This window comes from Lynx rufus, unplaced genomic scaffold, assembly GCF_022079265.1.
Source record: "Lynx rufus isolate CCGP_SWC_20201006 ecotype Redwood Valley unplaced genomic scaffold, mLynRuf1.p SCAF_14, whole genome shotgun sequence".
In the NCBI taxonomy this organism is placed as follows: Eukaryota; Metazoa; Chordata; class Mammalia; order Carnivora; family Felidae; genus Lynx; species Lynx rufus.
This window is the reverse complement of record NW_025814828.1, coordinates 54,329,537-54,342,541: the sequence shown is the minus strand read 5'-3', so window position 1 is coordinate 54,342,541 and position 13,005 is coordinate 54,329,537. Positions and strand designations below refer to the sequence as shown.

Here is a 13,005-nt window from a genome sequence, read left to right as displayed (position 1 = left end):
TTGGGGAGGGGACTATAAATACTCTATTTTTTTCCCAAGCTTTTATTTAACTCCAGTTACTTAATATAGAGTGTAATATTAGTTTCAGGTGTAGAATTTAGTGATTCAACACTTACATACAACAAGTGCTCTCTTAATCTCCATCACCTATTTAACCCATCCTCACCCACCTCCCTTCTGGTCACCATCAGTTTGTTTTCTATAGTTAAGAGTCTATTTCCTGGTTTTCTCCTCTTTTTTCCCTTTCTAGGTCCGTTTGTTTTCTTTCTTAAATTTCACATATGAGCAAAATCATACGGTATTTGTTTTTGTCTAACTTATTTTGCTTAATATAACACCCTCGAGTTCTATTCACATTGTTGCAAAGGGCAAGATTTCATTCTTTTTTTATGACTGAGTAGTATTCCTGTGTGTGTGTGTGTGTGTGTGTGTGTGTGTGTGTGTGTGTGTATAGATACCACATCTTTTCCGATTCATTTGTCAATGGACTTTGGGGCTCTATACAAAATTTGCTATTCTTGATAATACTGCTATATATGTCAAGGGGCATGTATCCCCTCAAAATAATATTTTTGTATTCTTTGGGTAAATAGCTAGTAGTACAATAGGTGGATCATATTGTAGTTCTATTTTTAACATTTTGAGGAACCTCCATACTGTTCCAGAGTGGCTTCACCAGTTTCCATTCCATAAACAATGTAAGATGATTCCCCTTTCTCCACATCTTCACCAGTACCTGTTGTTTCTTGTGTTCTTAATTTTATCCTTTCTGGACATCCAGATGGCCAACAGGCACATGAAAAGATGCTCAACATCGCTCCTCATCAGGGAAATACAAATCAAAACCACACTCAGATATCACCTCACACCAGTCAGAGTGGCCAAAATGAACAAATCAGGAGACTATAGATGCTGGAGAGGATGTGGAGAAACGGGAACTCTCTTGCACTGTTGGTGGGAATGCAAACTGGTGCAGCCACTCTGGAAAACAGAGTGGAGGTTCCTCAAAAAGTTAAAAATAGACCTACCCTATGACCCAGCAGTAGCACTGCTAGGAATTTACCCAAGGGATACAGGAGTACTGATGCATAGGGGCACTTTTTATAGCAGCACTCTCAACAATAGCCAAATTGTGGAAAAAGCCTAAATGTCCATCAACTGATGAATGGATAAAGAAATTGTGGTTTATATACACAATGGAGTACTACGTGGCAATGAGAAAGCATGAAATATGGCCCTTTGTAGCAACGTGGATAGAACTGGAGAGTGTTATGCTAAGTGAAATAAGTCATACAGAGAAAGACAGATACCATATATTTTCACTCTTATGTGGATCCTGAGAAACTTAACAGAAACCCATGGGGGAGGGGAAGGAAAAAAAAAAGATAAAAAAGAGGTTAGAGTGGGAGAGAGAGCCAAAGCATAAGAGACTCTTAAAAACAGAACAAACTGAGGGTTGATGGGGGGTGGGGGGGAGGGTAGGTGATGGGCATTGAAGAGGGCATCTTTTGGGATGAGCACTGGGTGTTGTATGGAAACTAAGTTGACAATAAATTTCATATAATAAAAAAAAATATCCTTTCTGACAGGTGTGAGGTGGTATCTCATTGTGGTTTTGATTTGTATTTCCCTAATGATGTGTGTTGTTGAGTATCTTTCCATGTTGGGCCATCTGTGTGTCTTTGGGAAAAAAATGTTCATTTCTTCCCATTTCTTAAATGGATTATTTCTTGGGTGTTGAGTTTTATAAGATATTCATAGATTTAGGATACTAATCCTTCTTCAGATATGTCATTTGCAAATATCACCTCCCATTCTGTAGGTTGCCTTTCAGTTTTTTTGATTGTTCCCTTCATTGTGCAGCAGGTCTTGATTTTGATGAAGTCCCACGTTTATTTTGGCAGTTGTTTCCCTCATGTCAGGAGACATATCTAGTAAGAAGTTGCTATGGTTGATGTCAAAGAGATTGTTGCCTGTGTTCTCCTCTAGGATTTTAATGGTTTCCTGTCTCACATTTACGTCTTTCATCCATTTTGACTTTATTTTTGTGTATAGTGTAAGAAATTTGTCCAGTTTCCTTCTTCCACATGTTGCTGTCCAGTTTTCCCAACACCATTTGTTGAAGAGACTGTCTTTTATACACTGGATATTCTTTCTTGCTTTGTTGAAGATTAAGTGACCATATAGTTGTGGGGTCATATATGGATTTTCTATTCTGTTCTATTGATTTTTTAAAAATTTTTTAAAATGCTTACTTATTTTTGAGAGAGAGAGACAGAGTACGAACAGTAGAAGGACAGAGAGAGAGAGAGAGAGGGAAACACAGAATCCGAAGCAAGATCCAGGCTCCAAGCCGTCAGCACAGAGCCTGACGCGGGGCTCAAACCCACAAACTGCGAGATCATGACCTGAGCCGAAGTCAGACGCCTATCCAACTGAGCCACCCAGGAACCCCTATTCTATTCCGTTGATCTATGTATCTGTTTTTGTGCCAGTACTATACTGTCTTGATGACTACAGCTTTGTAATACAACTTGATGTCCAGAATTTTGATGCCTTCTGCTTTGCTTTTGTTTTTCAAATGCTTTGATTATTCAGGGTCTTTGTGTAGTTCAATACAAATTTTAGGACTGTTTGTTCTAGCTCTGTGAAAAATATTAATAGTATTTTAATAAAGAGTGCATTAAATGTGTAGATTGCATTGGGTAGTGTAGACATTTTAACAATATTTGTTTGTCCAATCCATGAACATGGAATGTTTTTTCCATTTCTTTGTGTCATCTTCAATTTCTTTCATTAGTGTTTTATAGGTTTCAGATTGCAGATCTTTAACCTCTTTGGTTAGGTTTATTCCTTGGTATCTTATGGTTTTTTGGTGCAATTGTAAATGGGATTGATTCCTTAATTTCTCTTTCTGTTTCTTCATCATTGGTGTATAGAAACACAATAAATTTCTGTACATTAATTTTGTATCCTGTGACTTGACTGAATTCAAGTATCAGTTCTATCAATTTTTTGGTAGTCTTTTACGTTTTCTGTGTAGAGTAAGGTGTCATCTGCAAATAGTGAAAGTTTGATTTCTTCCTTACCGATTTGGATGCCTTTTATTTCTTTTTGTTGCCTGATTGCTCAGGCCTGAAATTCCAGCACTGTGTTAAATAACAGTGGTGAGAGTGGACCTCCCTGTCTTGTCCCTGACCATTCTCAGTTTTTCCCCATTGAGGATGATATTAGGTGTGGGATTTTTCAAATATGGCCTTCATTATGTTGATGTATATCCCATCTAACTCTACCTTGTTGAAGGCTTTTATCATGAATATATGTTGTACTCTGTCAAATGCTTTTTCTGCATCTTTTCAAAGGATCATATGGTTCTTATCCTTTCTTTTATTAATGTAGTGTATCACATTGGTTGATTTTTGAATATTGAACCATCCTTGCATCCCAGATAAATCCCACTTGATCATGGTAAATGATTCTTTTGATGTACTGTTGGATTCAATATGGTAGTATTTTGTTGATAATTTTTCCATCCATGTTCATCAGGGATATTGTCTTGTACTTCTCTGTTTTGTCTCTTGGTCTGGTTTTGGAATCAAGTTAATGCTGGCCTCATAGAATCAATTTGGAAGTTTTCCTTCCATTTTTACTTCTTGGAATAGTTTGAGAAGAACAGGTCTTAACTCCTCTTAAAATGTTTTATAGAATTCCCGGTGAAGCCGTTTGGTCCTGGACTTTTGTTTATTGGGAGATTTTTGATTACTAAATGAATTTCTTTGCTGGTTATCACTTCGTTCAAGTTTTCTATTTGTTCCTGTTTCAGTTTTTGACATTTATATATTTCTAGGAATTCATAAATTTTCTTCCAGTTTGCCCAATTTGTTGGCATATACTTTTTCATAATGTTCTGAAATAATTGTTTGTATTTCTGTGGTGTTGGTTGTTAAACCTCTTTTCCCATTTGTGATTTTATTTGGGTCCTTTCTCTTTTTGATAAGTCTGGCTAGGGGGTTATCAATTTTATTTATGTTTTTCAAAGAACCAGCTCCTGGTTTCTTGATCTGTTCAGAATTTTTTTAGTTTTCTTATCATTTCTTTCTGCTCTTCTATTATTTCCTTTCTTCTGCTGGCATTAGGCTTTGCCTGTTCTTTTTGTAGCTCCTTTAGGTGTAGGGTTAGGTGATTTATTTGAGATTTGTCTTGCTTCTTGAGGTAAGCCTATATTGCTATATACTTCCCCTGTAGGACCACTTTTGTTGCATTCCAAAGGTTATGGACTGTCTTAGTTTTATTTGGTTCAGTGTTTTGTTTTATTTTGTTTTAATTCCTTGTTTTACTTCCTGGTTGACCCATTCATTCTTCAGTAGCATGTTGTTTAACTTCCATGTATTTGTGGTCTTTGCAAGTTTTTTCCTGTGATTGACTTCAAATATCAGCCTTGTGGTCAGAAGAAATGCATGGTAGGATCTCAATCATTTTGTACTTGTTGAGGCCTGATTTGTGACCTAGTATTTGATCTATTCTGGAGAGTGTTCCATGTGTACTTCAAAAAAATGTGTATTCTGCTTTAGGATGAAATGGGATGTTAAAGTACCCTACTATCATTGTAGTATTATTCATTAGTTCTATTTATGTTTGTTATTAATTGTTTTCTACCTTTGGGTTCCTTCATGTGGGAAGCATAAATATTTACAATTGTTAGATCTTTTTGTTGGATAGTCTCCTTTATTATGATACAGTGACCTTCATTTCTTGTTACAGTCTTTAAAGTCTAGTTTGCCTAAGTATTGCCATCATGGCTTTGTTTTGATGACATTTGCATGATAAAGATTTCTCCATCCCCTCCCTTTCAATCTGCAGGTGTCTTTAGGTCTACAATGAGTCTCTTATAGGCAGCATTTAGATGGGTCTTGTTTTCTTATCTATTCTGACACTATATGTCTCTTCTTATCCATTCTGACACTATATGTCCCTTGATTGGAGCATTTTGTCCATTTACATTCAGAGGAATTATTGATAGATATGTATATATTGCCATTTTATTACTTGTTTTGTTATTTCTGGAGATTTTCTCTGTATCTTGCTTGTCTTTGTCACTTTTGGTTTTCCTTTCCAGTCAAAGAGTTTCCTTTATTATTTTTGTAGGGATGGTTTAGTGGTCACAGATTGCTTCTGGTTTTGTTTGTCTGGGCAAGTGTTTATTTCTCCTATTCTGAATGCTAGCCTTACTGGATAGAGTATTCTTGGCTGTATATTTTCCCCATTAATCATGTTTAATTTATCATGTCAGCCCCTTCTGGCTTGCCAAGTTTCTGTGGACAGATCTGCAGGTAGTCTTATGGGTCCTCCCTTGTAAATTAGCTACTTCTTTTTTGTCTTGCCACTTTCTGTTCTGTTTGTTTGTTTGTTTATATCTATATTTTGCAAACTTAATTACCATATGGCTTGGTGTTGGATTGCTTTAGTTGATTTTGATTAGAGTTCTCTGTACTACCTTCTGGATATAGATGTCTGTTTCCTTCCCCAGATTAGGGGAGTTTTCAGCTATTGTTTCCTCAAATAAATTTTCTGCCCCCTTTTCTTTTTTTTTTTTTTCTGAAACTTATATAATACAAATGTTACTGTATTGTGTTTGATGTAGTCACTGAGTTCCCTAAGTCTATTCTTGTGATCCAGAATTCTTCTTTCTCTCTTTTGTTCATATCTGTCCATTATTTAATCTTCTATATCGCTGATTTGTTCCTGTGCTGCTTCTATCCGTGTGTCATTGCATTCAGTCTGTTTTGAATCTCTGTTATTACATTTTACATTTCCTTCTGATTGTTTTTTAAGTCCTTTATTTCTGTGGTAAGGGTCCCCCTGAAGTCTTCCATTCTTTTCTCAAGCTCAGTGATGATTGTTGCTTTAATACTATATCATGCATATTACTATGTTTTTTGTGTTTTTTTTTTTTCACTTAGATCTGTGTGACCTTGTTGTTTCATTTGGGATGATTTTTTGTCTAAGGCTCTGTCGTCTTCTCTGTGTTAGAAAACCTGTTATGTTCCCTGCTCCTGAGAGTAATGGCTTTATGAAGAAGTCATATAGTGTCCCGGGCCTGGTGCTTTAGGGAGTATCTCTGGTGTGTGCTGTGTGCACTCTACTGCTTGTTTTGGCTGCTCTATCCTTCAGACCGGTAGTCTGCAGAGGCTCTCCTTGCCTGCATTGGGCAGTATTTATTCCTTGGCCTGTGTGTGGCAAGTTTCAACTAAATGTGTTCTGTGGTCTGCTTGTTCAATGAGACCTGATACTACTTCCAGTAGAAGTGAAGCTTTGCAGAACTCTCTTGTCCCTTGATGTGGACTGGTTTCTGCTGGTCTTCTGGGGAAGGGCCCCGCCACCCTGGGTCTGAGTCAAACATGACCTAGAAGAGCAGTAGGTACACAGTTCAGAGGTGTTGGACCTGGTGTAAGCAAGTTAGGCAGCCATTGTAGGTGGTTTACATTGTGGTGTTTACATCAGGCATTTCTATGTTTATGCTCAGGAGTCGAGGAGGAAAATGGTGCCATGCAGCTCCTCTGTCCCTGGAGAGGGGTCTCAGTGCTTGTTGTCCTTAGGGAAGGAGTTTGAGAAGAGAGAATAGTCTCCCTCCTGTGTGTCCCAGGAATTCTTTGGATAGTTGTTTTCTTTTCTTTCTTTCTTTCTTTTTTTTTTTAATTATTGTCAAGTTGGCTAACATACAATGTATACACTGTGTTCTTGGTTTTGGGGGTAGATTCCCGTGATTCATCACTTACATACAACACCCAGTGCTCATCCCAACAAGTGCCCTCTTCAATGCACCTTTCCTCTCTCCCCCGCTCTCCTCCATCAACCCTCAGTTTTTTCTCTGTATTTAAGAATCTTTTATGGTTTGCCTCCCTCTCTCTCTGTTTGTAACTATTTTTCCCCCTTCTCTTTACCCATGGTCTTCTGTTAAGTTTCTCAAGTTCCACATATGAGTGAAAACATATGATATCTGTCTTTCTCTGACTGACTTATTTCACTTAGGATAATACCCTCCAGTTCCATCCACGTTGCTGCAAATGGCAGGATTTCATTCTTTCTCATTTCATTGTATATATAAACCTCATCTTCTTTATCCATTCATCAGTTAATGGACATTTAAGCTCTTTACATAATTTGGGTATTATTGAAAGTGCTGTTATAAACATTGGGGTACATGTGCCCCTATGTATCGGCACTCCTGTATCCTTTGGATAAATTCCTAGCAATGCTATTGCTGGGTCGTAGGGTAGTTCTATTGTTAATTTTTTGAGGAATCTCCACACTGTTTTCCAGAGGGGCTGCACCAGTTTGCATTCCTACTAACAGTGCAACAGGGTTCCCATTTCTCAACATCCTTGCCAGCATCTGTTGTTTCCTGAGTTGTTAATTTTAGCTACTCTGACTGGCGTTAGCTGGTATCTCAGTGTGGTTTTGATTTGTATTTCCCTGATGATGAGTGATGTTGAGCAACTTTTCATATGTCTGTTGGCTATCTGGATGCCTTCTTTGGAAAAGTGTCCATTTATGTCTTCTGCCCATTTCTTTACTGCATTATTTGTTTTTCAGGTGTTGAGTTTGGTAAGTTCTTTATAGATTTTTGATGCTAACCCTTTATCCAATACGTCATTTGCAAATATTTTTCCCATTCCGTCAGTTGCTTTTTAGTTTTGTTGATTGTTTTCCTTTGCAGTGCAGAAGCTTTTTATCCTGATGAGGTCCCAATAGTTCATTTTTACTTTTGATTCCCTTGCCTTTGGAGATGTGTCGAGCAAGAAATGGCTGCGGTTGAGGTCAAAGAAGTTGTTGCCTGTTTTCTCCTCTAGGGTTTTGATAGTTTCCTGTCTCACATTTAGGTCTTTCATCCATTTTGACTTTATTATTATTTATGGTGTAAGAAAATGTCTAGTTTCATTCTTCTGCATGTTGCTGTCCAGTTCTCCCAGCACCATATGCTAAAGAGACTTATCTTTTTTGCATTGGATACTCTTTCCTGGTTTGTCGAAAATTAGTTGGCCATACATTTGTAGTGCCAATTCTGGGTTCTCTATTCTATTCCATTGGTCTATGTGTCTGTTTTTGTGCCAATACCATGCTGTCTTGATGATTACAGCTTTGTAGTAGATGCTAAAGTCTGGGATTGTGATCCCTCGGCTTTTGTTTTCTTTTTCAACATTACCCTGGCTATTCAAGGTTTTTTGTGGTTCCATACAAATTTTAGGATTGTTTGTTCTAGCTGTGAGAAGAATGCTGGTGCAATTTTGATTGGGATTGCATTGAATGTGTAGATTGCTTTGGGTAGTATTGACATTTTAACAATATTTATTCTTCTAATCTATGAGCATGGAATGTGTTTCCATTTCTTTGTGTCTTCAATTTCTTTCGTAAGTTTTCTTTAGTTTTCAGCATATGCATCTTTTACATCTTTGGTTAGGTTTAGTCCTAGGTATTTTATGGTTCTTGGTGCAATTGTAAGTGGGATTGGTTTCTTGATTTCTCTTTCTGTTGTTTCATTATTGGTATATAGAAATGCAATCGATGTCTCTACATTGTTTTTGTATCCTCCAGCTTTGCTGAATTCATGTATGAGTTCTAGCAGCTTTTTGGTGGAGTCTGTTGGGTTTTCCATGTAGAGTATCATGTCATCTGCAAAAAGTGAAAGTTTGACTTATTATTTGCCAATTTGGATGCCTTTTATTTCATTTTGTTGTCTGATTTGTGACGCTAGGACTTCCAACACTATGTTAAGCAACAGTGGTAAAAGTAGACATCCCTGTCATGTTCCTGGTCTCAGGGAGAAACTTCTCAGAACAGCAGGCTGTTCTCCCCGCCCCTTCTCCACAGTTTCTTTTGCCTCCCTGGCGCTCATCTGGGATTCAGACCCTGACATCTTAAACAATCTCACTACGCTCTCCCTGGTACAAGGGAAGTGCCGCTCCGCCCTGCCAATAAAAGGTCTCTAGCTGGCGGGTGCAGGTGGGGATCTTTGTCCTTGGAGAGGCTATATACCTTCTTCCCACAGCACTCAAGGGAGGGGGTTGTTTTCTCCCATTTGGACTGTGTCTCTGAGCTAGTTACTGAGCCTGGGGCTGGCTCTCCTCCTTCCCAGGTGGTCGAACAGGGGAGCTGGCCCCAGTCTGGAGAAAGCCCCGCAGTTAGAGATTGGATCTTTCTCCGTTTTTTTTTTCCGATTCGCAGTATGTGTTTTTTTTTTGTTTTCCAAATACAATCCTACACTTCTACAGCCTCTTTCTTTTACTTTTGTTTCTTCACAGAAGGGGATCCATCCCCTCCGTGCCTACGCCACCCGTTTTATCTCTCCCAGTTTGCAATCACGCACCTATGGCCTGCCAGGTTGTCCCCGTGGACCCCTGGAGACATCCCTGTCACTCTGCAGCCCTGGCTCTTGGAATTCCAAGTCCTCTGGCCTCAACACTGCTGTGTTTGAGGGATGATGTAACTTCGGGACCGCCTACTTCCCCGCCATATTGGATTCTTTCGGATAGTTGTTTTCAAGCTGCCTGCTCCCAGGTTGTTTGCCTGTCTTCTCTCCAGTAGCAACACAGTGCCCTTCTGGGTCTATCCCAGCCAAGCCTGCTGACTTTAAAAACTCCAGTCTTTAGGGAAGTGGTGTATGTAGGGGCCTATGCTGGTCTTCTTGGGAAGGGTCCCATTGCACTGGGACTGAGGGAGAGAAGGGTAGTAGTGCTGGAGTCAAGGGGTATGGGACTTGGAGCAAGCTGCTTAGGCAAACAGTGTGGGGCAGAGGTGCCCTAGACAGGTGGCGAGACTTTTATGCTGTGGAGTTGGGGAGGGAAATGACAAGGCAGGTTCCTTTGTCCCTGGAGAGGTGTCTCTGTTAATGCTACGTCTCAGATCTCAGGGATGTTTTCCAAGCAGAGCGAATAATCTCTCTCCTATATGTCTCAGTTCTTCAAATGTCTATTTCCATGCCATCTGCCCCACCACCACTGGGTTTGTTTGCCTGCCTTCTCTCCAGGAGTAGGGCAGTACTCTCTAAGGGCTCTATCCCAGCCTAACAGTAGACATTTAAGGCCCCAGCCAGTGGCTTTAGGGAAATGTTCTCCTCGTGTGTTCCCCCGTACTCTCCTATCTCTCTTTGCCTTTCTCTGAGACCAGGGCTTCCTCCCCACCTGCCCCCCCCCCCCCCACCTCACACACCATAGCACCAGAGATCTTTTACTCCCCAAACCATGGCTCTGTACTTCCTACCTTCCTCTATGTGGCCTCTTCTCTCCTTCTAGTTGTGTCAGTCCTCAGGTTGATTTCTTGGGTATTCAGAATGATTTGATAGTTATCTAGTTGTGTTTGATAAGATCAGCCTGGGGTCCTACTATGCTGCCATATTAGCTCTTCTCCTCAACATTTTATTTCTTAATATTTAAGTTAATGTTCTTTCATTGTACCTTTTTTAGTATAGTGTTTATTGTATTAATTTTAGTAAGACATTTTATTAAGTATACTTAGACTTTTGAGTTATAATTTATTGCTTTTCCTGGCCTCATATCTTTTATTTTCAACAAATTCAGTTAGTTTCATATTTAAGTGTGTGTGTGTGTGTGTGTGGGTGTGTGTGTGTATAGGCAATGAGAAACCATTTATTCATCAAGCATTTATTAGATAGCACATCTATAGAGCAGTCAGTAGGTGTTGTGAGGGACACATAAGGAGATATATTAGGGTTTTCCCTCAGGGGAGTTAAAGTCTATTTCAGAAGGTAAAGCATATACTGGACAACCAAAGGACTGGTAAAAAGAACTGATAAATAAATGCAAGGTAAACTGCATTGTATGTATTGTGGGGGCATGGAGTAATTAGAATGATATATATGGTTGGTTTAAGGAAGATTTTTTGGAAATATTTAAATTTTTTATAACAGATTGTTAAAATATGTAATTATTTTTGAGAATGGGAGAATTATCATGTTATGGGGAGTAAGATGAATAGCCCAGGAGAAACAAAAAATATGAGCCAAAACATGGAGATTAGACTTGATAGATTAAGAGTTAGAGATGGTATGTCAAAGCAGAAAAGATGAGACCAGAAAATTGTGTATAAAGAGGGTGATTTGGGTTAGAGGCAGGAAGAAGATTTTATGGGGTAGGGTTTAGAGATCATATAAGGAAGAGCTGATATATGTTCTTGAGCAATTGGTTAGCAGATGTTTACTTCCCAAGACCTATTATATATTGTTGAGTAGCAGGGAACTCAATGAAGTATAGGTTCTGTGGCAGGTAAACCCTCTAGGTGAAATGCATGATGTAGATGGACTGAACAGGAGCCAGTTTTATCAGTGAAGGCAATATGGACTTAGAATGTTAGTAGTAGTGTAACTTTGAAAGTGGGACTTCCAGTAGAGTAATAGACACTAATACAAGAAATATAGCAGGAAAGAATACAGAAAGATCCTCTTAGATACCACATTGTGATAAGCCAACTTAAACTTTATGACAGACTTTTTCTAGCTCTGTCACACCATCAATAATAAAAATAATAATCTTTGGGGGTGCCTGGGTGGCTCAGTTGGTTAAGTGTCCGACTTTGGCTCATGTCATGATCTCATGGTTCATGGGTTCGAACCCCGCATCAGGCTCTGTGCTGACAGCTCAGAGCCTGGAGCCTGCTTCAGATTCTTTGTCTCCCTCTCTCTCTGCCCCTCTCATGCTTGCTCTCTCTCTCTAAAATAAATAAACATTAAACAAATAATAATCTTATTATTAATCTTATTACTGTGACAGGCTTTTTGCTTGTGATACCATGATGATTAATTTATTAATCTTCAAAACAATCATATATAACATCCATATTATAGATGGATAATTAAGGTCAGAGAAGATAAATAACTTTTCTGAATTCACAGAGTTATCTAATCACAGGGTCAGGGTTTGAACCTTGTGCTGTTTATTCTGAAGCCTGTGCTCATAAGCACTTTTGATTTGTTTCTAAAATATAGTTGCCCTGTCTTCCTTAAATTCTCAAAAGTGTACATGAGACATGCCCTGTTAAACTCTGAAATCTTTATGTCTATTTTTCAAGTATCAATTATATTTCATGTTGTATTGGTACCTTAACAGATGAGTGTTTAGTGTGTGGTTTACATAAGGCAAAATGTATACTAAACTTGATAATATAAATGGGGCAAAGAAATAAAAAATTGCCATTAAAATAATATAAAAATGGAGTCGGTACAGTTAGCAAAAGTGTATTGTTATAATTTCTCATTAGTCAGGATTTGCATGAAGATGTTGAAGAAACTGGTGCACTGCAGAAAAATCATGCTTCTGTGACATCTGTGAACCCCACAGAAGGGGAACATTCTGCCTATCTGCCTTCGGAAGATGAGTCGTCGTGCACTGTGAGTTGTCAAATACCCACAGAACAAACTCCAAACAGTGATCTAGAGAGTTCCCTAGAAATAAATGATGTTGAAGCAACAGGGGAAGAAGAAAAGCGTTGTGATGATAAAACTTGTGTGAAGTCAGCTTCAGAAGAAGAAACAAGTGAAAATGTGCTTACAACAGAAGACACCACACTGCAACCAAGGAAAAATAGGATTACTTACTCACAAATTATTAAAGAAGGCAGGAGATTTAATATCGATTTAGTATCAAAGGTAAGTACCAGTTTTCATCATCTTATAATAAAACAATACTAATTTTTAGTTGATTGAAAATAACATCTGGGACCATATTCCCAATTTTCATAATTTTATTTTCTGAAGTGTAAAACATATATTTTATAAAGAGATAGTATCCAGAAATTAATAATTCAGTTAAAATATTCTTTAAATATAGTTAAAATGCATTAAAAAATGCTCAGTACTCTATCACAATGATACTTTTATACTGGAGCACAGAGTCCACTCTAATATTCTTCTGCATAGACACTATGAATTCTATCAAGAGAAAAATTCTAACAAACCTAATTAAAAATTCATGTTATTTATAGTCAGTTTATTAA

General features: G+C 38.3%; 1 protein-coding gene across 1 annotated transcript in view; it reads left to right on the top strand.

Moving 5' to 3' along the window:
* CHM (CHM Rab escort protein) overlaps positions 1–13,005 on the top strand; it is a 261,692-nt gene that overhangs the window by 77,043 nt on the left and 171,644 nt on the right. Inside the window, exon 5 of the mRNA XM_047076287.1 lies at positions 12,271–12,658. Coding sequence (XP_046932243.1) covers positions 12,271–12,658 — 388 coding nt within the window. The remainder of the gene's footprint in view (positions 1–12,270; positions 12,659–13,005) is intronic.